Source organism: Scleropages formosus, chromosome 18, assembly GCF_900964775.1.
Source record: "Scleropages formosus chromosome 18, fSclFor1.1, whole genome shotgun sequence".
In the NCBI taxonomy this organism is placed as follows: domain Eukaryota; kingdom Metazoa; phylum Chordata; class Actinopteri; order Osteoglossiformes; family Osteoglossidae; genus Scleropages; species Scleropages formosus.
This window is the reverse complement of record NC_041823.1, coordinates 6,615,650-6,641,087: the sequence shown is the minus strand read 5'-3', so window position 1 is coordinate 6,641,087 and position 25,438 is coordinate 6,615,650. Positions and strand designations below refer to the sequence as shown.

At 41.0% G+C, this 25,438-nt stretch overlaps 1 protein-coding gene across 1 annotated transcript in view; it reads right to left on the bottom strand.

Annotated features, from left to right (window-relative positions):
• The window catches only part of zfpm2a (zinc finger protein, FOG family member 2a), a 144,706-nt gene extending 140,833 nt beyond the window's left edge, over window positions 1–3,873 (bottom strand). The window contains exon 1 of the mRNA XM_018763021.2: window positions 3,493–3,873. Within this exon, the coding sequence (XP_018618537.2) occupies window positions 3,493–3,532 (40 nt within the window). The 5' untranslated portion in view covers window positions 3,533–3,873. The remainder of the gene's footprint in view (window positions 1–3,492) is intronic.
• Between the last annotated feature and the right edge of the window lie 21,565 nt (window positions 3,874–25,438).

Here is a 25,438-nt window from a genome sequence, read left to right as displayed (position 1 = left end):
CCCGGCCAGCCTCGGAACAGCCAACAATCCCGGCAATTTATTGGCATATTGGCAGGAGGTGATAAGGCTAAAAACAACAGCGGCCAGCAGCTGGCGCGTGAGATGGCCCGATAACATTGATATGTGCTCCCATACATAACACCTCCTCCTCTATCTGGGCTTTTTATCAAACTCTTATTACAATAAAGGTGCATGGGGAGCATTTTTTTGTGTGTTTTGTTTTGCGAGGGGTGAGCGGAGGATACAGGAAGGACTAGAAACATAACCCAAAAAAAAAAAAAAAAAAAAAACTGGGAAAAAAAAAAATCAGATGTAACGTTTCACCGAAAAAAAACAAGGGGGAAAAATACATAATTTATCACCGTATTATCAGGATATCCAGGCAGCCTAATCAAGGAGCTCTGAGTGACTATTTTTTGCCTTATCATCCAAAGTGGTGGAAACGGAGAAGGAATTATCAGCCTGCTGCAGATTGCTGGGCTGGAATTTTAATGGTAATAATCGGGTTTCTGATGGTATATCTTCCCCGCTTATCTTTCCCATTATCTGCCCTTATCTCTCCAGTCATCGGAGCAAATTAATGGTGCTCTTTCAGCATTGCCTTTTTATCGGCGCTCAGAGAGCACCCAAGGGGAAAGAATAAGCAAAATATTAAAATACTGCATAAATCACAATTTCAGATAACGGGGCAATGTATGGGGGTGTGGGAGGGAGGGGGGGGGGGGTTGATGATCGCACCCAACAACCTTTTTGTCCTTTACTGCGACTGTCTGCTCTGACTTTCTGTGCTCTGCCTCCGTGGCCTTTCAGCAGTCTTGCAAGGGTACGAGCAACCCGGACACGCAGTGACCTTTCTGCACCCCAAACTGCAGGGGGTGTCTCTCAAAGTGTGTAAACTGAGATCACACACATGACATACACACACCTATCTGTGTAGGTCTCTGCAGGCCGAAGCCAGTGTCTGTGTTTCATCCCCTCCCTCCGCTGCTCTCCCTCTCTTTCACCCGCTGTGTAACCCCCCCCAAAAAAAAAATCTTTGAACGGCAGGCCCTGATTGGTCGATTCGCAGAGTCTTGTTATTTAAAATTGTTTTTTTTTTTTGTTGCATGCACTCATCACAACTGTTGACCAGAAAATGTATACACTAGTGGACGACCAACACATAGTTATGGCAGCAACACTGTCACCTCTTTTTGCAATCACAGATAGCAGAGCTTTCAAAGAAATATTAATAATAATAATGATCGGTGCTCACTCCACCCTCTCCCAAAAGCCAGCACCTTAAGAGAACACACACGTTTCATAAATCGCTCTTGATACAGTGGACATTTAGATACAATCTAATCCAAGTGGAGGTTACGTCTTTCCCCAGAGGACATCCTAATGGCTTCTTATATTCAAACAGCCATAAATAAAAACATTGCAAAGTACTTGCTCTCTCTGAAGGCTTTATAACTGAACCTTAGCTTGAAAACAGACTCAAATAATCAGTGGGAGAAAATGACAGCACTGCAACACTTCAGAACAACTTTAAAATTCAAGCATCAGTTTAAGGTACAAAATCTTAAAAAACCAAGCAAGTGCTTCTATATACATATAATTAGCCTAACTGTCAGTTACTCGCATTCTGCTGAAAGGCCACGACATCGAATCATTGTAAAAAGACGAGCAAAATCTCTTGAACACAAGAATTTATGTAAAAGTCCACAATAAATACTGTACCTTCACCAATATGAACTGCTTAAACAACTGTTTTACATCTGCTACGTACTCCAAAATACTTATTCATTCATCTCATAAATACTCTTATACCTCATACAGAAAACATGAAAAGATTTAGACACCACACACATATGCACAAACACACGGTGTTCTACGTTTTTTGTGACGACGATATTTTCAAGAGGATCTAAAAAGTGAGGAGTTAAAAAAATGAAAATGAAAAGCATTTGGTGGGTGTACCGAGCAACACCACAGAGGCAGAACGCAATGACTTCCCCATGTGAATTATTTCTCTCTAGCCCTCTGAGTCGATGAGCCACACTCCAAAAAAGAACATTAAACTCGTTGATGTTCTGAGAAATCTCGACGAAAGGTGTGTGTTCTCCCTTAAACACTTTCCTGTACTTTAAGTCATTAACACTGAAATCATCCATCCACCACATATTAATACATTTACAACAAAACAATGTGTCAACATTTCATATACAGACACCCGTGTATAAAGCATGAAAGAACTGGGATTCTGTAAAACATACACCTTATATATTGTACATGTATTCATATACTGTAAGAAATTATGCATGATGCCATCGAGCCAAAGAAATGTTCACATTTAATATTTAAGCATGTATTCAATACTGTGATAAATCAGTGTCGTGTATAACTTTTTTCTATTTCTGTACTCTGGGGCCTTTCTCAATTTTGTGTTTCAAAATGCAAAGTCATTTACAGGCCATCTTAATTAAGTACAAAAATATTATTATAATAAAACTTATGCTCTGATTTATTCTGGAATTATTATGACATTAACAGTTAATATAAAACTAAATTCAAATAGCAAAACATAGCTAAAATACTTTACACAATGTGAGCAATCTGCACACATATTTAGAATTCCATTAGAAATATTTTCTGTATAGAATAAAATTATAAAATTATAAGTATTCGTGTTAATCACTATTTTGAATTGTTAATGATGTTATTTATATATGTTGATGTGTACTGTTAATTATGTGTAGTAATTCAATAAAAATATATTCCACATTTCTGGCCACAGTTATGAATTCAGGTAGTAGTAGTAATAATAATAATAATAATAATAATAATATACACAAAACATTTTAATTACTGCTGTTTTCTAGGTTGAACATTAAAATTTTTAAGTTACATTTTTAAGTTAATTTATGAGTGAATGTGCAAATGTCTTAGAACTTCAGATCTGACAGTTTACACCTGCAGTGACTCTACTTTTCTGAGACTCAACACTGAATAATTAAGCGTATAATATGAGAGACTGATATTTGGCCAGCAGAAGACGGATTATGTAGCACAAATGGCATTTCTCAGGGTGACAAAGGCTCTGTTCTCTTGGAATGAACGATTTCCGAACAGATGCTCCTCATTTCATACCAAAACACAACTAGTCGTGACACTAAACGAATGTATATTTATTTTTTTGTCCATCGAGCGCTCGTCTAACTTTTCCACCAGTGTCTTCTGCTGACAGCAAGACACGAATTATTCCCCTGAACGAAAATATCTGACGTATTAATTAATTTGTGATTTATACATGGAGGAACTATGATTGTACTGTAACCAAATGGGAAGTGACCGCTGGAGACATCAAGGGGAAAAAGGAGTCAAAGTAACAAGGAGTCAGTGGGGTGACAGCGGACAACAACGCGGCAGCGAAGCCCCTTCCTTCCGCGCGGAGCGCGTGAAAGTTTGCGCGGGGGGCGCGCGCCGACGGCACGGGACGGAGACACTTACTCTTGATCTGCCGCGGGTTGCTCTGCTTCCTCCGGGACATGCCTGCGCGCGGATGCTCGGGATGACGCTCGAGATGCGGTGCTCAGCGCTGGTGCGCGGTGGCGCTCAGCGGATCCAGGTGCGGGTCGGACTGCTGATGCAGGACGGAGAGGTTGGAGGCGGTGCTGCTGCTGGTGGTGCTGGTGGTGCCGGTGGAGGAGGAGAGCTCTGGGGTTCGGATCATCCAAAGCGGCCGCAGATCGATGCCTGGGAATTTGGGGGAAATGAGCTCAGGAGTGGGTGTGGGGGGGACGCGCGCACGCACCGACTGTGGTCAGTTCTTGGTCAGTGTGTGAGTGTGTGTTTTCCTCTCCCTTCCTGCCTCCTCCTCCTCCTGTCTGACTCTCCTCCCCTGTTTTACTATTTTTCTCTTTTCTTTTTTCTGTTTCTTTTCGTCTCTCTCCTCCTCCTCCTCCTCCTCCTCCTCCTCCGTGCCGCCTCTCCGGTGACGCTGCGCGGAGGCGCGATCCCGCGGACTGACTGTGCCGCTGAAGGCGTTTCGCGCTTTTGTTTGAAGAGGGGGTTTGGACATCGACGGCCGCCGTAGTCGCAGCCGGAACCGCGGGGGGCACGTGCTGCTTGAGCCGCTACTGAAACTGCAGGAGTTGCCGGCGTGTGTTCGCGCGCATCTCCCGTATCACCTGCGCGCGCACACACAGCGGCAGTACCGACATCAGTAATGAACACATCAGCACAGGTGTATACACAATGAATGCACAATTGAATGTGTATGAACACACAACAGCACACAGAAATACACACCGACGCGCGGTGTGAACGCATACCACCTGGTTATACACACATCACACACTATGACATATTATTATATATATATCATCTGAAAACACTAAAACATAAATGAGCACCCAAAACGTACCAGAAGCGAAGACGTTTTTTCACCTGAGCTCTTCACTTTACATTCCGTTTAGTTAAATTTCCTTCAAACCCATCGCATCGTTGACATAATTATTATAATCAGTTTGTGCTGTAATATTGCGTACCTGTGGCATCTTTATCATTTTTCATGCATACTGGGGACCCATTGCCGTACTGTTATTGGAGGAAATTTATGTTACTAAAAAGCAAACAGTTGCTTGTAAAAACACTGTTGCACGTGTGTCTTTATTTAATAACATTTTGAATAATTTCGCTGATTTTGCAGAGGCTGGAATTTAAGGTAATACATGTAAAAAAAAAAAAAAAAAAATGAAGTAATTAAAATTTTGTTCTGCCGAGGACGGGGAGAACGAGTGCTGGGTGATGTAAAAGGAGTGAAAATGACGACAGCAGCCCTTCGGGGGGACACGCGCCGTGACGTAACGCCCGCGGGAACACTGCCGGGCGCGCGCGCGCTTAGCGCCTGTGCACATCGGTGTAGTTTGACGACGCGGAGTTAAAATAAAAATAATGTAAAAAAGAACATCGCTGTGTAGAGACGCGGAGGAGCAGGGCGGCGGTGAACCGCACACACCGTGCGTTGTGCTTCAGAATCAGATGCCATGAAACGGGAAAGAAATCGATGTCAGAGGGAATCAGTGGGATTTTTTTTCATCTTTCTTTTACTATTATAATAATTTTATTTTTTAAGTAATCGGCGGGGTTGCGGCTTACTGTCGTTTCTTCTCAACCTCTTCAGAAAAACATATTTTTTAATGGAGGAAAAAAGATGCATTTTTGATTGTCCTTCCTGGTCTACAGTACTACTGCAAAAATTACGTTATTATGTTGCTTTTATAATTTACTACTCCGGAGAGCGCTTTTTTTTTATTTGACACGGGAAACAGTTTTTACTGTCTCTTGTCGAGTTATGTTTTTACTGGAAATATAAGATTCCACTGGGAATTATTACATTTAAGTTAATTACAAAGATTAAAAGAATTAAAAATCGATCAACTACGAAGAGCAACGAATTGGCAGAAATTCTGAAACTCCTGTACAGTTCTATTTTATTATAATATTATATTATTATATATATAATTTGTAATAAATACCAATAATAATGATGACAACGCATATTTGGTAGCATAGTCTTTGAGAAATAAACATAAACCACACGCACACACACACATCATACATATATTTATATATACAGCCCTATATGTACGTCTGTATGTATGTATATGATAATGGATGACTTACTTTTGATTATCAATATTGTGGAATATTAATATTCCTTAGCAATATTGAAGGGGATGTAGCTGCAATAAAATGTTCAATAAATCATCGAGGAAAAACTGGCATTTCTGAGTTCCATATAAAAAAAACACATTTCAGTTTTTACAGCTAACTCTCTAGAATAATGGACTCCGAAATTATCTTGTGTTTTGGTTCTGCGGATCTTCAGCACTTCAGTACATTACAAACAGCTCCCATATTTCAGCACACATAGTTTTTATACCCAAAAGTATACTGTTATGTAATACAGAACAGTACAGTTCTGAAAAACCACTTTCTGATTGCACTGCACATTGTATCTTTATTTTTGTGCTTTTTACAGAATAGAAAAACAGAAGTTTTCTTTTTTTTTAAACACGTTGAATTTTATTTTTGATTTTTTTTAAAGGCTTTTTTCATCTCCTGTTTTTTACTGTTCCTCTGTAACCTGCCACACTGGAGGGAAGCTGAGCACTTACAGGTGTCGCCCCCTATCGTCGAGGTTCACTGTGCCATGGAGCCTTGGTGGGGATTGGTGGGGTTCCTGGGATTTACTGTTGACAAGCCACAAACGGAGACACTTGGCTCCCGAGATCGAACCTCACATTAAGTTGTCTCTTCTCATTCTTGACATGGCGTGTGGCAATCTCTTCTAAGGAGGAGGTGGTATAGTGGTTAAGGATGTGCACTTGTACTCAAAAGGTTCTTGGCTCAAGTCCCAGGAAAAGCCCTGCTGTAGTGTCCGCAAGTGACGTTCAAAATCTGAATTGTTCCTTCAAATGTGTATGTCAAGGTAAAAATGAGTAACATAACCTTCTATGCAAGTTGCTTTGACAGTTGAGCAACTATAAGGGTAGTAAATATGATTTGTTCACATTTCTGCCCATTAACCATATAGAATAGCAGATTTATATGGTGGAACAAAGCCAGTACATCTGAACAATGCAAATGCATTAATTTTAATTAAAAGTTATAAATATATTTCAAAAGGATTCACATGTGACCTTTTTCTTTAGATGTTTACAAGGCACTAGACATTACTATCTCCTGGGCCTTTTTAAAAATGGAATACAGCAGTACAGACACAAATACATGTGTGTCAATATTTGACATAAATAGCCGTGTTGAATGTTGATTTGTCAGAAGTCTCACAGTTCAAATTTATTAAAAACATATTCTTTCACCTGTGACTAATCTTTCTTATAAAGTTCTTCATTTGGACGTGTACAGTAACACGAGTAAATACTTGACAGGACAGTATTACTTATTAATCATTTCTTCATTTTCTTGGTTTATGTTGTGGCTGACAGTGTATGTCTGCTTAAAAGTACAGATTTTTTAAACAGGTGAAGGACTAAAATGGGGAAAGGCTGATTAAATACTATAATACCACAGACTGCTAGACCGGGTCACTGTATATATTTAGTATGTTTTATTAGTCTGCTAAATTGTACAGGTCAAGTCAAAACAACCAGGCATTCAGTAGGGTTACTTATAAGAAAAAAGGAAAGGATGTCAGTGTGAATTTAGTATTTTGAACATTATTCACAGTATAGTTTGTACAGCATGTTAGCTGTGTATGAGTTAAGGGTGTCCTGGGGGCACAGCGAGTAGCGCTTGTGTCTCGCAGTGCCAGGGGGTTGTAAGAGGGCATGGGTTCAATCCCCTCTCAGCCTATGTAGAGCTTGCATGTTTCAAGTGATATATGGGTGGGATTGTGTGGCTTCTATGCTTTTTCCACGCACAATTTACTGGTCTATATTTTCCAAATCTGTAATAAAAACAATCATTTCAGTTTTTCATTCTGAGACAGCACCACTTTTATTTCTTTTTGGGAGTAGAATTTGTCAGTTGCTGGTAATGGAGGCCCTTTAAACACAAAATCCACGGCTTGCTTCGTCAAGAAAGATGTTTTATCTACATTGCTCAGATTTAAAGTATAGTCTCTTAAATTTTCGCCGAGGCTGGAATGTGCCTTCTTCAATTAGCCAGTTGAACTGCCAAGTAAGACAAGCAAGTCGCCTGTGAAATTATCCTGTAACCCAATTCCAGTAGTTTCGAACGGAGCCTCAAACTACAGTATAATTTCAAGGGGTTAAATAGCCAATGATGCTGTTCCTTAGGCTGGGGGGGTAAACTGTTTATCTTCTAAACCACAGTTTGCCTCTGTTCACTCACCATTTAACATGGCACACGCTGAACTTTACTGCTTTGCCCACTAAATTTGTGTGAGACCCATCAAGGTGTGAAACGGGGCTGATCTAACTTGGGGGACTATTTATGGCGGGGAGCGGCGCTCCTGGTGGAGGGGGCGCGAGTGGTGGGGTACAGGCAGGCAGGCCACACCTGGACATTTGATAAAATGGCTCTGGCTAAATCAGGAGAATCCAAAGCAGTGACCCGCGGTATCTGATCAGGTCGATGCTCTGTAGACACTGCGCTCCGGTGGAACGGGGCCCATCCAATGCACCGCTGCTGGAGACGGCTGCCCAGACAGGCCCTCACCCAAGCGGGGCTTTTCACAGGGAAGCAGCCATTGAGGGATTTTCAGACTGAAAGGATGGTGCATATTTCCAACAATATGCTGGTTTTGGCTTTTTTTTTTCTGCTGGTAAGGCATCCCGAGGAGCACAGTGTCGGTTCCACTTTAATTTAACCCACCAATTTTCTTCTCTGCCACAGTGTGGTGCGCAAATTGCAGTGGTATTTGTACAAAACTCAGCAGCAGCAGCATTCAGTCGTAATAGCCATTCAGAGGCCTAAATACAGTTAATGAGCGCATGCAATTAAATTAATTTAAACAGTCAAACACTAATGCATTTCTTTTCACTGGCTTCCTTGACTCTTGTTAAAACATGTAATTTTGTTTTTATTCTCAAAACAGACTGTTATTCGCACGAATGAATGAATGGATCCCAGAGGGAAATTCTCTTTAGTCGCAGCCGCATACAACGTACAAGATTCACACACACACACACAAATTACATATATGTATGTACATACACACATAATTAACGAAACATATAAACTGGCAGAAAAAGAAATGTTGCTAAGAAAAATTTGGCTCAGAGCACTGCACGCTGTACAGTGCATTGTTGATATTTGTTCATGTTTCTCTAAATCCATTTTAATATAATGTCGACTTGCCTGTGGGTCGAACAGGTTCCCTCCAGAAAGTGATTTTTCTTTCTGTCGAGGGATCTGATTGGCTCCCTGAGAACCAATCAAAGACTTGCATGTGTTCAAACCAGGGATTTGATGTCATTATGCTGAATTCATGAAGTCAGTAACCTTCGCTACATTTACACCATTGTGCAGTATTTAATAGGTTCAGCTAAAGGAAATATGCATAATGTAATGAATATAGATGTATTGAGAAGTCACACAGCAAAGGCAGTAATTCAATCTGCCATGTCTTTTGTCCTTAAGTTTGGCCCATATATGCACGCAAGCGCCACTTTTCTCATTACTCACAGTCAAGGGCAAAAGGCTTGGATGTGTGATTTAATCACGGGCCATAGCTTTTGAAAATAAGCCCCTGGGTATTTGCAATGTGTGCTGTTATACGAGACAATATTCTTTAACCTCAGTTTTTTTCATTGAAAGATTCCTTCACAAAATACTTTCAGACTGATGAATTTCCACAGAGAAGGAACTCAGTAACATATTTAATTCTACGACAGAGCGCCAAAAAAACATTAAAGTAGTGAAATTAAACTATATTTAATGTAATCATTATTTGCGCAGATGTTTCTTTTCTCTGTAAAAGACACTGAAATTTAGTTTATTGAATGTTCATGCAGCAGGAGAGACATCCTATTTATAAGCTGTTTATGCGAAAGCTAAAAATTCATAAATGTGACAAATTCACAAAAGTTATAAAAATGTTGAATGACTCCCATTTCCACATTTAATCCTTTAGTAGGAATTCAGTATCCTTTAGACATTGTTAACAGTTTGTTTTTTAACCTTGAACTTCACTCTCTGACGTAGCACTAGGATTAATTTAATCGTCCCCCGAAACAAAATGTAGATTACAGGGAAATATTGTATCTATTTCTTTTTTAGATTATCCTGGATAATACAGCTTCTCTTCTTTGCATATAGAGGTTTCTTTACATCTAACAATTATGTGATATGATGTTTGTGAAGCAAACAACCAGAAAAAGGATTCGGTTATTGATCGGCTAAAATAGCTTTAATTCCCAACAACAAAGAGAAACAAGATAAATTTTATGGTAGAATCCAAAGTTTAAGAAATGGCCAAGGTTGGAATGATCCCCTTGGAGGCAGTTAATTAGTTGTGCAGCACCAGTCCTACAAATCACACCACTAGATTCGTTTTGATGGCAAGGTGCAGTCAGCAAGCTCATGGGCTTAAGGAGCACAAGACTGCATTTGGACAGAGAGTTTCAAGCCTCATGTTGGGCTCAACTGGGACCCATGTCCATGCCTTGGATACCAGAGTACATCTCGTGTGAATATGAAGAATTGTACATAAGGTATGATCGGAGAGTTCTAAGACTGTGTCTTTTACAGCTGACGTTGCGGAAGTAGTGAACTGTGCTGAAGTGTGTGTGAAGTAGAAATATTTGATGTGGTTTTTCAGTGCCATTCTGGGATAAAGTTGAAGAGAAAGTGTTATTAGCTGTGGGAAAATGGTCACCATAGCAGTGCTCCTTAACACAGTCCTGCTTCTATTCAAGAATTTTTGGCAGGACGGAAAAACACTCTTGACACCACACCCTTCATATTCACCTAACCTTGACCTGTATTTTTTTTTTTCTGTTCACAAAAAATCAAAATGAAGCTGGAAGGAAAGAGATTTGATACCATTTCAAGTCCCTATAATAATGCAAAGTCGGAACTTAATCATATCACAGTCTTCCAGTTTTACTTCTGAATGTGGAGGGAACATTGGGACAAATGTGTATAATCTTTCTTAGATGTCTTTGCAAGGGGCAGCGCATAATAGTGATGTGTGTACTGTATTCTTTTAAATAAATTATGAGTCAGAACTTTTTGATCACACCTACATACATATATACATACTGTACATAGTCTAAGTTCATTTTATCGAATGACCTTTTCCTGCAAAAACTCTAGGTTAGGAGCTTCATAATCTCATTGTATTTCCCTTTCTAGATGAATGAGGCTTTCTGGGAACCATGGTCATACTGCAACGTAACTGCAGGAGAAATATATGGAACTTTATGTGTGATCAAATATGACTAGACCAGAATAAAGGGCCACGTAGTTTACAGGGTTTCCCCAGGTAGCCCTGCCTTAGGCCATCAGGTCTCAAAAACCTGGAAATCATACATTTCAGCTTGCATCTCCACTAGGTGGTCAAGAGCCCATTCTGAGGACATATTTTAGTTAAGCATTACCATAAGTATTTTATGTTTGATTGATAAATTTGGTAAAAAAAAAGGTATTTTTAATACCAGATGCTGAGATTCATTAATTCATTCATTCATTGGATGAAAGACACATTTCCTTCAACAAAGGAGAAGATACATAAAAACCTTGTAATATATTTAAATTCCTAAAATGAATGAAACCACATATTCATGTATAAACATGTAAAACACGCAGAGTATTTCACAAATGGTTTACACTGTATTAGATATTATTGACTGCTGCGCTGAAGGTTCCGGAAGGCAGACTGAACTTCCCATGAGGTCCAGAGTGACACATATATGACACAAATATGAACTGATTGCGTGTTTAGTTTATGGTACGAAAACAAGTCAAACATCCTTGTAATTATCCGTACTTTACCGTGTAATTATGCGTACTAAGTGCGCTAACCCAGCGCATTCACTCGGAATCATTTAATAGAATTTATTCAAATTGATTGCTGTTGTTCCATGTTTTGAATCCCACCTTTATTGGCAGTTTTAAGCATGACATTTTTTAATTACTCAAAGTGCGCAGCTTATTCCCCTGGTGAGCGAGACACACATATCGTTTTAAATCGTCGCTGATAATGGTGATGCCCCACGTGCCATTTACAGTGATCTTTGTGAATGGCACAATATTGTGAGAAATTGGCCATTTAAGGGAAGAAAATAATCAGTGTCTTCAGTCCCATGTGACTGATGTGTAACCATGTCTGTCTCTGAACTGCAGCACTTTCTCCTGGATTTGACTGACAGCTACAAATCTACACGAGGAAGATGATGCTTTTCCAATGGTCCAGGCCAGATGGTCGCCATAATGAGCATCGTGTGGTTTCCCCCACATGGGAAATCGATGACAAGAGCTCCGTCCCATAAATATGTTAAAGTATATATTGAGATATATTGCAGCGGATTTATGATTTGATTTTTGGGGAAAAAGTTCATTTAACATGATGCCGAATCATTTAATTAAAGATGCCAGGTTTTGTTTTTAATGACATTCTGTACAATCATGTCAGGCTCCGGAATTAATGATCTGCTTGCGTTTCAAGAAATCTGATTCACATTGTTTTATTTTTATCGTCTTATTTTTTGTTGCTTTATTGTTATGTTTCTTAATATTTCCATGTGTGACAAAGTAATATATCGTGCAGGGTTTCAGAGTTTATTATATTTGCGAGAAGGGCTGTCAAGAGCAAGAATGACTTGAAAGAGATCGACGGTGTGAATTATTAATTTGAAATTTGTTGCACAGCTGATGCTTTTATCTAAAGAACTTTATCCTTTTTCAGTCACTGGGAGCAATTTGGGATAAGTGCTTTGCTTAAGGGCGGTACAGCAGTGCTGGGACTGGGATGTAAACTAACAACCATCTCATTTCATTTCCATATCCTTTACGACCATCGTGCTGTACCTAGCGCCTGAAATGTCACAGAATGAATGTATATGCTTTATATTCCCATTAATGCCATATGTACAGTACATACACACAACCTAAAGGTTACTGGTTCAAACCCCACTTTTACCACTGCTGCATTGCCTTTCAGCAATACATTTACCTTGAACTGCGCCAACATGAATATCTTGCTGTAAACAGGGGTAAATATTTGTAAATCACGTTGAAAAATACGACAGCTAAATGGAAAAAGTAGAATATAACTGTTTGTCTGCTAGAGTTGCAGGTAATATAGTGGTTAGAGTCTTACCTTGAATTTGCCTTCCTCCTGCTCCAATACCCTTGATCATGATACTTGCCAGCATCTCCCAGTAATTAATACAGTTAAAATTACCCAGCTGTATAAATGTGTAAATCGCTGTAAGTCGCCTTGGAGAAAAGTATCAGCTAAATGAATAAACAATAAACGTATTTCCAGATACACTGGTGTAGGCCAGCACCGCTACATGAGTATTACTTCAACTGTTTATTTAAAAAATATATATTTATAAAAACTTCACGCCTTACTTGTCGGGCTGTTAATCACGTGCACATGCAGAAAAGAGAAAACAGTGTAATGTTCTCACTCTCTCGGGTTAACAGCGTAACAGATTGTCAGTGTGCACTACCACTAAGCAGCACTGAGACCAAGCAAGACAGAGAGACAACTCCTCCTGTGCTATCCCGCATCTCCTTGAAGCTGTTTTACTGTCCTATAGTACTGTGCATCTGTAGTACATTTAAGTGTGCATCTCACTGTTTGCGTGTGTGGGTATGGGTATGGATATTGGAACGGATATGGATATAAATGTGGATATAGGTATGGGTAGTGGTATGAATAGGGATAGGCATATAGGTATGTATAATGGCATAGGTATGGATGTTGGAGTGGTTATGGATACGGATATAGACATAGGTATGGGTAAGGATAAGGGTGTGGTATAGATATGGATATAGGTATGGGTGTGGGTTTGGGTATGGATAGAGGAATTTGGTGTAAGTATAGGTATGGGAATGAATGTAGGTATGGGTATGGATATTGATATAGGAGTCGATATGGGTAGGAGTATGGACATGGGTATAGGTGTAGGTATGGATATTGCTATAGGTATGGATATGGCTAGGAGAATGGACATGGGTATGGGTGTAGGTATGGGTGGGGGCACAATTTCTCAGGGGGTAAAACTGGAGCCTCACGGCTCCTGAGTTGTTCAGTGGGCCTGGGGTTGAAGTCCAGATGAAGGTGTGTGAAATTTGCATATTTCTCCTTGTGTCTGCACCCCCTGCCCCACGCCCCAGACAGATGTGCACTGAAGAAGGCACTGGCAAACCCTTTCTGTTCCTCCTCCCTTGTCTTGGGACTCGACCTGATGGCACTCCCATCCATCCACCCATGGCTATGCTTGCAGGGATCAGCAAGTGTGCTGTTTCACCTCCTCTTTTTTCATAACTTCATATGTAAGGAGCTGCAATCACCACAGCAGAATATTTCCATCTGTGCAGTTGGACTTGAATATTAACCTTGGCCAGTTGTATGTGACGTCGCTTTTTCACCAAGGACTGCTGTACAGAGCCACACTTTTGCAAAGTCTCGCCTTCACATCAGTTTCTGCATTTACACCTGAAGATGTGCAGTTGTACACATGTAATGATTGCGACGCTCATGTATTTGTGTCTGACAGCGACTACAGGCTTGTGTCGGTTTGATAAACACTGTGGTTCAGCTCTGGTAGTGTTACGTCTGAAAAAGAATTCAATAACCCCCCGATGCATCAAAAAACTTGTTTACACTTATTTTTAAGAAGTGTATCCATTTTAATTAAGAATGAATTATAAATTAAGATCATATTATGGATTCAGCTTGAATTTTTGTGGATACCGGATGCTGAGTCTTGGTTAGTATTGTTTCGTATCTAAAATTATAATTACTAGAATAGTTACTGTAAATAATGTGAGGTTACATTTAAAAAAAAAGTTTATCATGACACTTCAGATATACCAATGTTTTTTGAGATGTTACGAGGTTGTGGAACAGCTTTTGAAAATACCGTGCTCCTCAGTTTCTGGTCGCCATAAAAGATGAATGGATATTGGATGCTGTGTGCATCCTTCATAATGCATCATCAGCAGCTTAGTCTGAAGATCAATGGCCTGCAGTTGCCTGGGTGAATGATGGACACACTCCTGGGCAGCGTGGAATTGGCCAGGGGCCAGGCCCAGTCAGGTGTGTGTGTGTGTGTGTGTGTGTGTGGAAGGCAGCTGGGCTGCTGAGCAGTGTCAGGTCCAACCACTGCTGTTTCGGTTCCAACGCGATAGAAGAACAAATGTCTGGCGGAAAAAATCACAACCCTCCTTTTTCACTTATGTATGAAACCTCGCTGGGGTACATTTTATAGGATAAAAGAAGTACCTCTAATCATGTATATTTTTTTGCATTCTCACTATTTTTAAAATATTTTGCTCATCATTTTGAATGAGGTACACAATATTCAATGTAACAGAATGCCACCTGCAAGTGGATATTCAATCACTAAGGTTTTGCCTTTCATAATCAAAACTATTATTCGGGGTATTTGGTAATTGTTCTTATATGTCCCCCCCCGGCTCTGATTTATTTATTTTTTAAAGGAACACCATCCAGCAGAAGGCTTCAAGATCCTTTGTAGAACAGACAACCCAGTCTTGACAAAATGGTTTCTGCGGGAGGCTTTTCCGCACCAAGACTCCCCCGCCGGTCACGGCTCTGGGCTCCTCCGAGCCAGCGGGTCCAGCCGCGGCAAGCAAACAGATGTCTGAGAGCGAGCCCATCCCCCCCGCCCCCACTGGCCCCAGCCCCCTCTGCCAAAGTGCCTCCCAGGCCCAGAGGACAGCAGCCAACAGCGACCAGAGACGCGACGCTCTCCGTGCCACCGTCCAGACTCTCATGCTTGCTGGGGAGATATTAAAGGGAATGGGGTCGGGGGGGGGGTGGGGGCTGTTGGGGGGGGTTAGAATGGTAGTTTCGTCTGTGGCAAAATAAAATGCCACACAGACCCGAAGAATGCTGAGATTAGACGGAAGCCACACATGGGCGGCTAAATGAAAGGGCTAAGTGTGCGGAAAAGCGGAGCAGACTGCGGCCGCTCCTTCGGGACGGAATCAACGGAGAAAGAAAGGCTCTCTTTGAAAAACGCGACGAGGGCGACGCGGGGTACCATCATCCCCCAAGTATGCCTTATATTTAATCTGAATGTCTTTTAGAACTATTTTGAAAAGTCCCCAAATGCAGCATCACATACTTACTCTTGTTTCCAAGCTTTAACACTGTAATGGGATGCAAAGATAGGATTTGCTACAGATTTTTTTCTCCCCCCTCTTAGCTTTAGACCGTTAAGATGGGAAAAGCATAGCTTAACCAATATGGAACTATAACCCCACCCCCGTCGCAAAAAAAAGCCCTTTTTTCTCCAGTGGTGATAGATTTGTAAGCTAAAAGAAGCAATCTGATTTATTGTGGTCAGGGAATTCCAGCTTATAGAGAAATAAAACAGTTCAAAGAGGCGTTAAAGGGGAAATATCCACCCAAAAAATGACTCGTTGACCGACTTTAACATTTGTTTTCGAAGGGTTTGTTTGGGTTGCCATTATCAGGGCATCCAGTAATACTTTAATCTAATTGAGCTTATTCTGCCCCATTTGTGTAGTCTTTGTAGATAGATCACCAAATGCAGTACAATACCTTGTTTTATCCTCGTATTTCCCATGCATGAACTTAGCCTTCTTTCTAAAAATATCCATGGACGATCATCCTCAGCGTAATAAGATCATACGTTCTGTATTCTTAAACTGTAACATATTTGAATACTATTGCATTATATCCGGCTCTAAAACGCTATTTTAATTTTCAGTTAAAATTCTGAGCAGAATTAAATAAAAGTTTTAATTAAATTATCCATTACTTTACTATGACTACTTAATTGAACATGAGGTCAGAAACCTTAACCTTTGGTTTACCTTTTTATAAGTTCATGAATAACGAGAAACGCAATATAAATAAAATTTATTGATTTAATCTGACCCTGAGGTGTGAGAAATATGATTGCAACAAATAATAGTAAGAAAAGTAATTCAATTTATACATTTTTTGCTGACATTTAAAAATATGCTGCTTCTCCGGCAAACTTCAATGCACCATTTTTATCGATTATTTGCATTGTAGCCCCACCCTAAGCAAGGTAATATTCCATGGTTAGAGGTCAGAGGTCGACTTAACAGAAAGGAGTGAATTTCAGGTGAGTTGCTCACTGCTTTGGAGCCCAACACAGCAACCTGGTAAAGAACCACATCCATGACCATGTTGTATCAACCCAGGTTCCCCCCTCTTCCAGACGGAGAGACCTGTCCCCAAATCCAGTGGTCCGATCTTAGAGACGTCATCGCCCACACGCACCACTATATGTGTATGAATGGTCGTCCTCCGCCTTGTCGGGACTGCAGACTGCTCCAACGATGCTCAAATCTTCCAGGTGGTGCAGATGCCGAAGCCCTCATTTCACCTTCCGGCAGGGGTGGGTCATGCCGTCACCCCCTCAAAAGCCCGGAAGATTAGCACCCACCTCCCCACATCTCCACCCCGCGGGCAGGTGACCCCCGTCGCTGCATGCTGGTTCAACCCACTCTGTGTGCGGGAGGTGGCTGTGGAGGAGGGAACAAGGAAAGACGATCAGAACCGAAGGAAATGACAACAGGTGCAACATCTGACATAGCAATGAAAGAGCATCAACATCAGCATCTTATACTTCTGCGCTGCCGTGCGAAAAAAAACACTAAAGAAATAAAGCTTATATTGCAGCCTCCATCCATCTCTTCCTAGCTTCCGACTTCCTCGCATCTTGAAGAGTACACCTTAAATCTACTATGTCTAAATATGCAAATTACTATAATTGAATACTTCCCATGTTACATGATGCAGAAAACTGTCTTGACAGGACGGACTCAATTGATTAAGTGCACTTCCGGAATAAAAATCTATCAAAATGTATTGTGACATGATCAGGACAGATTGTCAGAATCAGTATCAGAATCAGAACGAGCTTTATTGCCAAGTATGTTCACAGATACAAGGAATTTGTCTTGGTGACAGAAACTTCCACAGCAGCATGGCTGGTCAGCTACGAATTCTTTGTGGTTTGAGAATAAATCTTGATATTTATATATTGAGGTGATTTGCCCTCATAACCCAGGCACTACCTTACCTGACATGGCAAAAAACAAGGTTATCATCACTATGTGCGGTTTTCCATCAGGTCTACATGCATAATTCTAATGCAGAGTTTCATAAATGGTATACAGGCATGGAAGAATTTCAGCTCTGGAACATTTATTTAATGCTTCGGAATCTGTTACTTTTTAAAAATGGTTATTTATTTCTCTAATTATTCTATAATTAAAGAAAATTATATTTATTTCTTTTAATTATTCAAGAGTGCCTCTTGTCATACCTTCAAATATCAGAAAAGTGAATTTAAGTAAAAAAATAACTTTTCATAACACATGTGTACATTGTATCTACCACTGACAGAAGCTGGTGCCGAGTTTCTTCTTCATGACACTGTATAACTGAAACGGGGGACTCAAACCTTGTCAGCACCCTTAGTGCTTACTTATCTTAAGAAATCAAATTCAGAACATTAGAAAGTAAAAACATATTTATTTTTATTTATTTATTTCTGCTGTAATATGTCTGGTAAATTATGTGGACATGGCAACAGTGTTTGGAAGCTCCTTTCAGGTTTGCTTTGTGGGAATAATATATGATCAGTATCAGAGCGAAATGGCATATGGATGCAAAATGTACAGTGCCTTGGCTCTATATTTTGACAGATTAATTGCCTAGAATTACAGCTGCACCCAATTTATGCAACATCTTAACTGGAACTGCCAAGGATGTATACAGAGTATCACGCTGATTAATCTATAATTATTAGATTATACAGACTGAGGCATAGTCTGAAGCAGGCCTGGTTAATTATATATTTGTGATCAGTGCCTCTAAACATGACAGATGTAACAATAATAAGCGTGCTGATTTCCTATTTCCTGTCTTGGCTGCCAGTTAATCTGTATTTCCTCCAGTTGCATATTTAAAAAAAAAAAAAAAAAAACGTTCAATTTTTTAAAAATATCACTGCTTTTATAGCTGATATATTGATCTTATCGTTTTACAAGGCAATGAAAAGAACACTTTCTTTTTATTTAGGAAAAAATATTTGTATTAATGTGTGTTTTCTATTTTTCGCGATCTATCGTGACTTCCAGTATATTTCGTTTGCTCCATCGTTCCCTCCAATGCAGTGAAAAGACTTTTATGTGCTGTAGCACTTAGGTGGAAACCCGGTTTGACTTCCAGGCAAAGAAGAAAGCAATTAATCAGGAGCAGTGCACTGAACGCTGGCAGAAAGGGGGAAAACACACACAAAAACACACTGTCGGGAAACACTTATAATCACATGCGCTGAGACAAGAGCGTGGATGGAGGAAAAAGGAGGCAAAACGAACCTATATAGCACCCTTTCGTCAAGACCTGGTGCAGACAACTCCAGAAATAAATCTACATCTGGCAGGCTTCATGCAAATAGCGGAGCTGCCTTTAATAGTGAAACCATCGATAAAAACAGATAGAAATATTAAATATTCAGACATTTCTTTTAGCCAGTATCAAAAGCGTCCAGATGTGGGAAGCTGAAGTTGTTATCAGGCAGGGAAACGACAGGCATTGAAAGAAATTCCTCTGAATTTCCAACCATATAAAAGTATTTTATGCGATGCAAATGAATGGTAATTTTTGACTATGGAGGGGAAAAAAACATGCCAATAAACCCTATCATTTGGGACTAAAAACTCCACAAACAGGAGACACTTTCAATTTGCTCTGCCTGTCTTCCCGCGTTAGATGCTTGCGATTGCCGCGAAATTAATCCATTTAACAATCTGTGGCTTAAATTTAAGGATTTCCAGTTTTTTTAGAATATCAATAAGTTCCAATTGAAGAGAGGATTCTTTTGCAATTCAGGCATGTGCAGGCGATAACGGCAGACTTGGCATGGAGAGAGGCAAAGATGGATTAATTATGCAGAGAACATGGAAATTCCGCTTATCATCGCTTAGCAAAGGAGCCCAGCTCACATAATCAGAAAACGAGGATGAAAAAACATAACAATGCAATGGCACCTTCCAGGCCGTCATCTTACAAGTTCGATTTTTCCTGTAATTAAAAAGTAACATACAATTATATTCATATCTCATATGCAGACTACGAGTGGTTGTATATTAAATAATTGCATTGGGATATAAGGGTTGAGCCAAAAAAGACAGAGTACTGCTAAAACCCTTGTTTGCCCCAGTACTGGTTCCCCAGAATAGGACTGAACCGCTTAGCAACCCGAAAACTTAAATTATCCTTCGAAAAGAACAAGGACAAGGAAGAAAGAAGCGCAAAAGAAAAAGGTTAAGTAGTGAAAGATGCTTTTCAAACATATTCTTGGGAACATACATATTTGCATGGTAATTTCTTATATATTATGATCAAAATGCTTTTTATTGCTCTCACACTGACATGACTAACATGTATAAAATAACTAATATGCTATAACTGATCTTTTTTTTTTTCCCCTGCGAGAGGTTTGCAGTGTCTGTCAGCCAAGCTTGCAGAAAATATGCATTACTTTGCATGTTCGCCCAGCGCCCCCCCACACCCCCCCCCCACCCTGCAGCAGGAGGCCCGTGGCCATCAGCTGAGCGTTCTCAATGTGTGTGGTGGGAGTGCAAGTGGGCGGTTCTCTTATGTTACATGTTCGCTTTTAATTTGCCATTTACATGATCTGGGGGGGAAAAAAGGACGTTATAATGATCGCATTTTTCCCCCACAAAGACAGATCCTACGTTCTGCAACATTATGAAGATTATCGCGTGCGTACTTATCAATGGCGTTCTATGGCGACTGTCATATTCATATGCTACAGCCGAAGGAAGCGAAATGATTTTTTTCCCCCAATTTCCGCGTAGCTGGTGCTGTCGACAACCGAGCGCAGCGCTCCCCGAATTAACTCGAACCCTCTGAAAATGTTATGAAACGCTGGAAACTGTCTGCAATATACATTTTGTTCAGATGAAATGCTGCATAGTTATAATATAGAATGTGTCATGTAAAATTCTCTCCATATGATAAAAACCTTGTGCAATATTGCGGTAAGTGCGTGGTAGTTGGCTCCAATCGTGTGGCGCAAATAGATATGATCGCAGGGTGACTGGCGCGCAAGTGACGGAACGAGACAAAGGCCCTTTATTTACACGCTAAACAAAAACAACAAACAAATTAAAGGGGCGCCGAACGAGAACTTGCTCGCTTTCCGCGCAACCACCCCGCACCCCTCCCGACTGAAGCTTGCTGTCAGACAAAACCTTTAAACAATGAAATGGCACAAACATCCACACAAACAAATAAATAATAAGCAAACACCTAACAACTGCTTTGCCATCCTGCCTGGGCAACTGCCAGCCTCTTTACTGCAAGCGCCTTCTGATGTGCGTCCGCAGGCAGGAGACCAATGAGAACCTGCCCTCCAGAGCTGTCACCTGACCACGCAGTTCTCCTTTGTTCCGCAGACGTGTTCCAGAACCTTCTTTCCTAGCAGCGTTTTGGAAAACGGAACTGCGGCTGTATGTCCGAGGTCCGCGTAATGTCACAGATATTTTTTAATCGTATATTTAACCCTGAAACGTCGCTTAGAAATTTTGGCACAACAATATTTTTTCAGTTACAACATTCTAGATATTGCAGTTTGAAGTGTATTACCATAAATTGCTGCAGGTGGGTTCCACTACCTTGGGCTTGGTGGCCAGAGATGGACATGCATGTTTTCTACATCCTGAACAAGAGTTCTTTATTTTGTTTAATTTATTTAGATTTACATTGTATTTATGTATATAATTTATACAATCGGATTACATTGTATTTTTAATTACCATTGGCATGGTGGGACAGCGGGCTTGGCTGGGTCCCGTTCTCTGGTGGGTCTGGGGTTGGAGTCCCGCTTGGGGTGCCTTGCGATGGACTGGTGTCCCGTCCTGGGTGCGTCCCCTCCCCCTCCAGCCTTGTGCCCTGTGCTGCTAGGTTAGACTTTGGTTCTCTGCAGTTGTAGACACTGTGTGTGTGAGTTCTTTGAGTTTGCAGTTTTTTTTCTTTTACCCTTTAAAAACGCTGGATTTATGCAATATAATATAACATTGATATTTTATTAGCGCGGTTCACATCAAGTACATTGTGCAGGAGTACAGACATGTGACTGCTTCTTTCGCCTTCTGAGGTTATTGTGTTCCACTTTCTTAGCATTACTGCTCCTTTGTAATTGATTCTTTAAATTGCCATCACAACCAATCCAATACAATGGTTTTTGGGGTACCAGGTGGTAGAGCAGATGAACAAGGTATTTACATTTATTTGCTTAGCAGACACTTTTCTGTAAATTGACTTCCAATGAACTCTGTGTTGTGTTATCAGCCCACACACTTCATTCACCACGGTGACTTACACTGCTAGATACACTACTTACACTGGGTCACTCATCTATACATCATTGGAACGCACACACTCTCTGTCACTCACACACTACAGGCAAACTCCACACAGACTGAGTGGGGATCGAACCCACGTCCTCTTGCACTACTCAGGTGCTGTGAGAAAGCAGAGCTACTCATTGTGCCACAGTGCTGCAACTTAACCTGAATAAGTGTAGTATAGTAAGTATATAACTGTAGTAAATAAGTACAGGTGGTCCCCGATTTCCGATAGTTCTACTTGCGATTTTTTCGACTTATGATGGTGAGCTGGCAAAAGACATTCAGTAGAAACTGTACTTCGAATTCTGAATTTTTTCCCGGGCAAGCGATATGCCGTGCGATACTCTCTCGCGATGCTGGACAGCGGCAGCAATCTGCATCTCCCAGAGGTGTGTATTAGGTGTATTAAATGCATTTTCGACCTATGATATTTTCAACTTATGATGGATTTCGTGGATCGTAAGTCCATCATGAACCGGGAATCACCTGTATAGTAAAAATTAAAGCGCTGTATAAATGGGTAAATAGTTATGTAAACAGTATAAAAATGTCACATTGAAAGTTGCTTGAAGAAAAGTGTCAACTAAATGAACAAAAGATAATAATCATAGGCTGCAAAAAGTTCACTGAAGGCCCAACTAGTGATGCACAGGCTAGTTCCTGAGGCTGAGAAATCGGATGGTTGTTTTTGGCGCCCCAACCTTGCGTATACGACATCCATCTCCCTAAGCGAGACCCGGAACTTTGTGCTTGACTTCGGAGCAGTGTGTGGGAGGACCGGTTTGTGCCCCTTTGCGATGGCACAGATGGACGATGACATAAGGAGCCACACTGCGGCAGATCGCAGCTTAGTCTGGCCAGAAGCCGCCAACATCTTGCCCTTCACCCAAACAGCTTAGCAGGCAAGTAGACTTGTGCTAAATACACACTGCACTGAAGTTGAGCTCTCGAGAGCAGAACGACGTCTGGACCATCTTCTGCGAAGTGCATCGCTTAGCAACATGCAACTGAAGAGTGTGTCACTGAGTGGTGTGCAGTCCTATAGTTGTGTTGGGATAAGAGATCTATGTACACTTTTAGGATTTTTAAGGAAGTCGATCATCTCATTGCGACCTTGAAGTGGTCCTGAGTTGAGCGGATCGTTCATCGGATCGTTTGTTTGTTTGTCCATTCATTCTTTCATATCAATCATCATTCTTCGGTGCAGTGCTACCACGGTGCAGAGCCTGTCCTGCACGTACAAGGTGTGAAGCAGGGTACAGCCGGGATGGTTCATCACAGGGCAGTCACTCTCACTCATAATGACAAGCTTTACACAATCTTCGGCTTCTGTTTTCGATCACCGAGGTGCACACAGGACGCCTTTGAAATAAACCAGATGGACTTCGCTAAATAAGGCCATTTAACTCACCTGTTCGACCATCTGATACGCGGTAAGTCTCCCTGCTCTCCGGCACGATCGCTTTTCTAAAAGCAGGAGCTCTGTCATATCCACCAGTGTTCTTCCTCTCGCTCCTCAACGCTCCAGAGCTTCCGACACTTCTGTCGCACCACTTTCCGACCCTTCAGCAGAACCCCATCAAGGACTCAACTTCGGGCTTTTTCTGATCTTAATTCGATGGCCATGAATGCAGATGCTTGGTGTCTCTTCTGGAAACATCTGTAGGCTGCCAGGCTCCTGATCCAATATCCAAACTATGTAAAAATTGCTGAACTGCAGGCTAAACACTTAGTGATGAAGACAATGGTATGAACTAGAGGACATTTAGAACTCTCATCGATACGGATGGTGGGTATCAAAACATATTTTGAAATTTTGCTCACGAAACGATCCTCTCTTTGTTTTCCGAATATATTCTATAATATTGCAGTGTCATTTGAACGACGTTCATGAATTGCTCTATAGTTTCTAGCAGAAGCAGGTGGCGTCAGGTGAGATGGGCTGAATGCATGAAGGATGTTGGTTTTAGGTCCAAGAGCGAGAGCTACTATTATACCCAAGAGAGCAATATCTACAGTGGGAGAGTGAAGAGTGAATTTCCTTCTGGAGACGACAGCAAAGGTCAGCCAGATATTTGCAGTATTCCGAGGAACGGTGTGTTTGCTTTTGTGACACAAACAACAAATCGAAAGACATTTTGGAATAATTAAGGGCGGGAAAAAAAAAAAAAAAAAATTCCTGACAGATCCTGGCAGCAGGAAGGGATCAAACCAGTTCTTCATTATCTCACCAAACAGAGAAAGTCGTGTCAGCCAGAGCTGGGGAGGGGACCTCGTTCCTGGTGCGTCTCGACCGAGCGCGGTTGCCTTCTCCGCGTCCATAAAGAAAACGGGCAGCACACTGCGCTTGTAAATTGACAGGCCGAGTATTATTTTATTACGCTTCCCCTCAACCTTGGCGCTTTCTCACTTGACCTCTGAAGAATTTCCAGCATGGCAAATCCTCTGATCTTAAGCTTCCCCGAGAAACATCTGGAAGCTGCTTTTTCTCCGCCGGCGATGGAAACGGGAAATCGGGCCGAGAGGGAAGGCAGGGACGGAGCGAGGGGAGCGGAGGGGGGGGGGAGAAAGAAGAAGTGAAATCTGTTCGGTTCATTTGCAAGATTCCTGGAGCTTTACAGAAAGCCCACCTGTTGGAGGACCTTGATTTCGTTTTTTGATCAGAAGGGCCCCTTTGTCGGAGGAGAAGAAGGAGAAGAAGAGCAAGAAGAAAAGATCCTTATCAAGTGCTCTCCACTGGACAATGAATTTTCTTCACCATTTAAATGTATCTGCAGAATGCTTGAGTGATTCATTACAGCAGATTCTGAAGTGTGACAATGGGCCCCAGAAATGAATGATGGTATCTTCTTCCTGATTTCATTTCCCTGGTTCCCTCATCCTTTGGCCTGTGTACCTCTATTAATTAGAAAGCAGGGATTTTCACTCATCAGCTGATGGGTTTCATGCTCTGTTCTGTCACAAATCTCCTGCCTGCACTATCTCTCCTACAAAAACCCAGCGAGCTTCCAAACGTCTTTTAGCGCCTTTCCCCATTTCCTCTTTATTTATTTATTTATTTATTTTATTTATTTTTCTTTTCTTTCTTTTTTTTTTTTTTTTTTCTTGTGGCAGGGCTGGGTGGCTTTAGCGATTCATAAATATTTAAAAACCGATTAAGAGAAAATATATATGAAGTTATAAGACAGTGGTTGGTTACCCTCAAACTCTGCAATGGTTCACTTCCTGAGGAGGGGAAAATATGATTAAATTACTCAGGTGCTTTTTTGGGAGAATTTTAATGGTGGTAGTAAGATGAAATGCTCATCTTCTTATT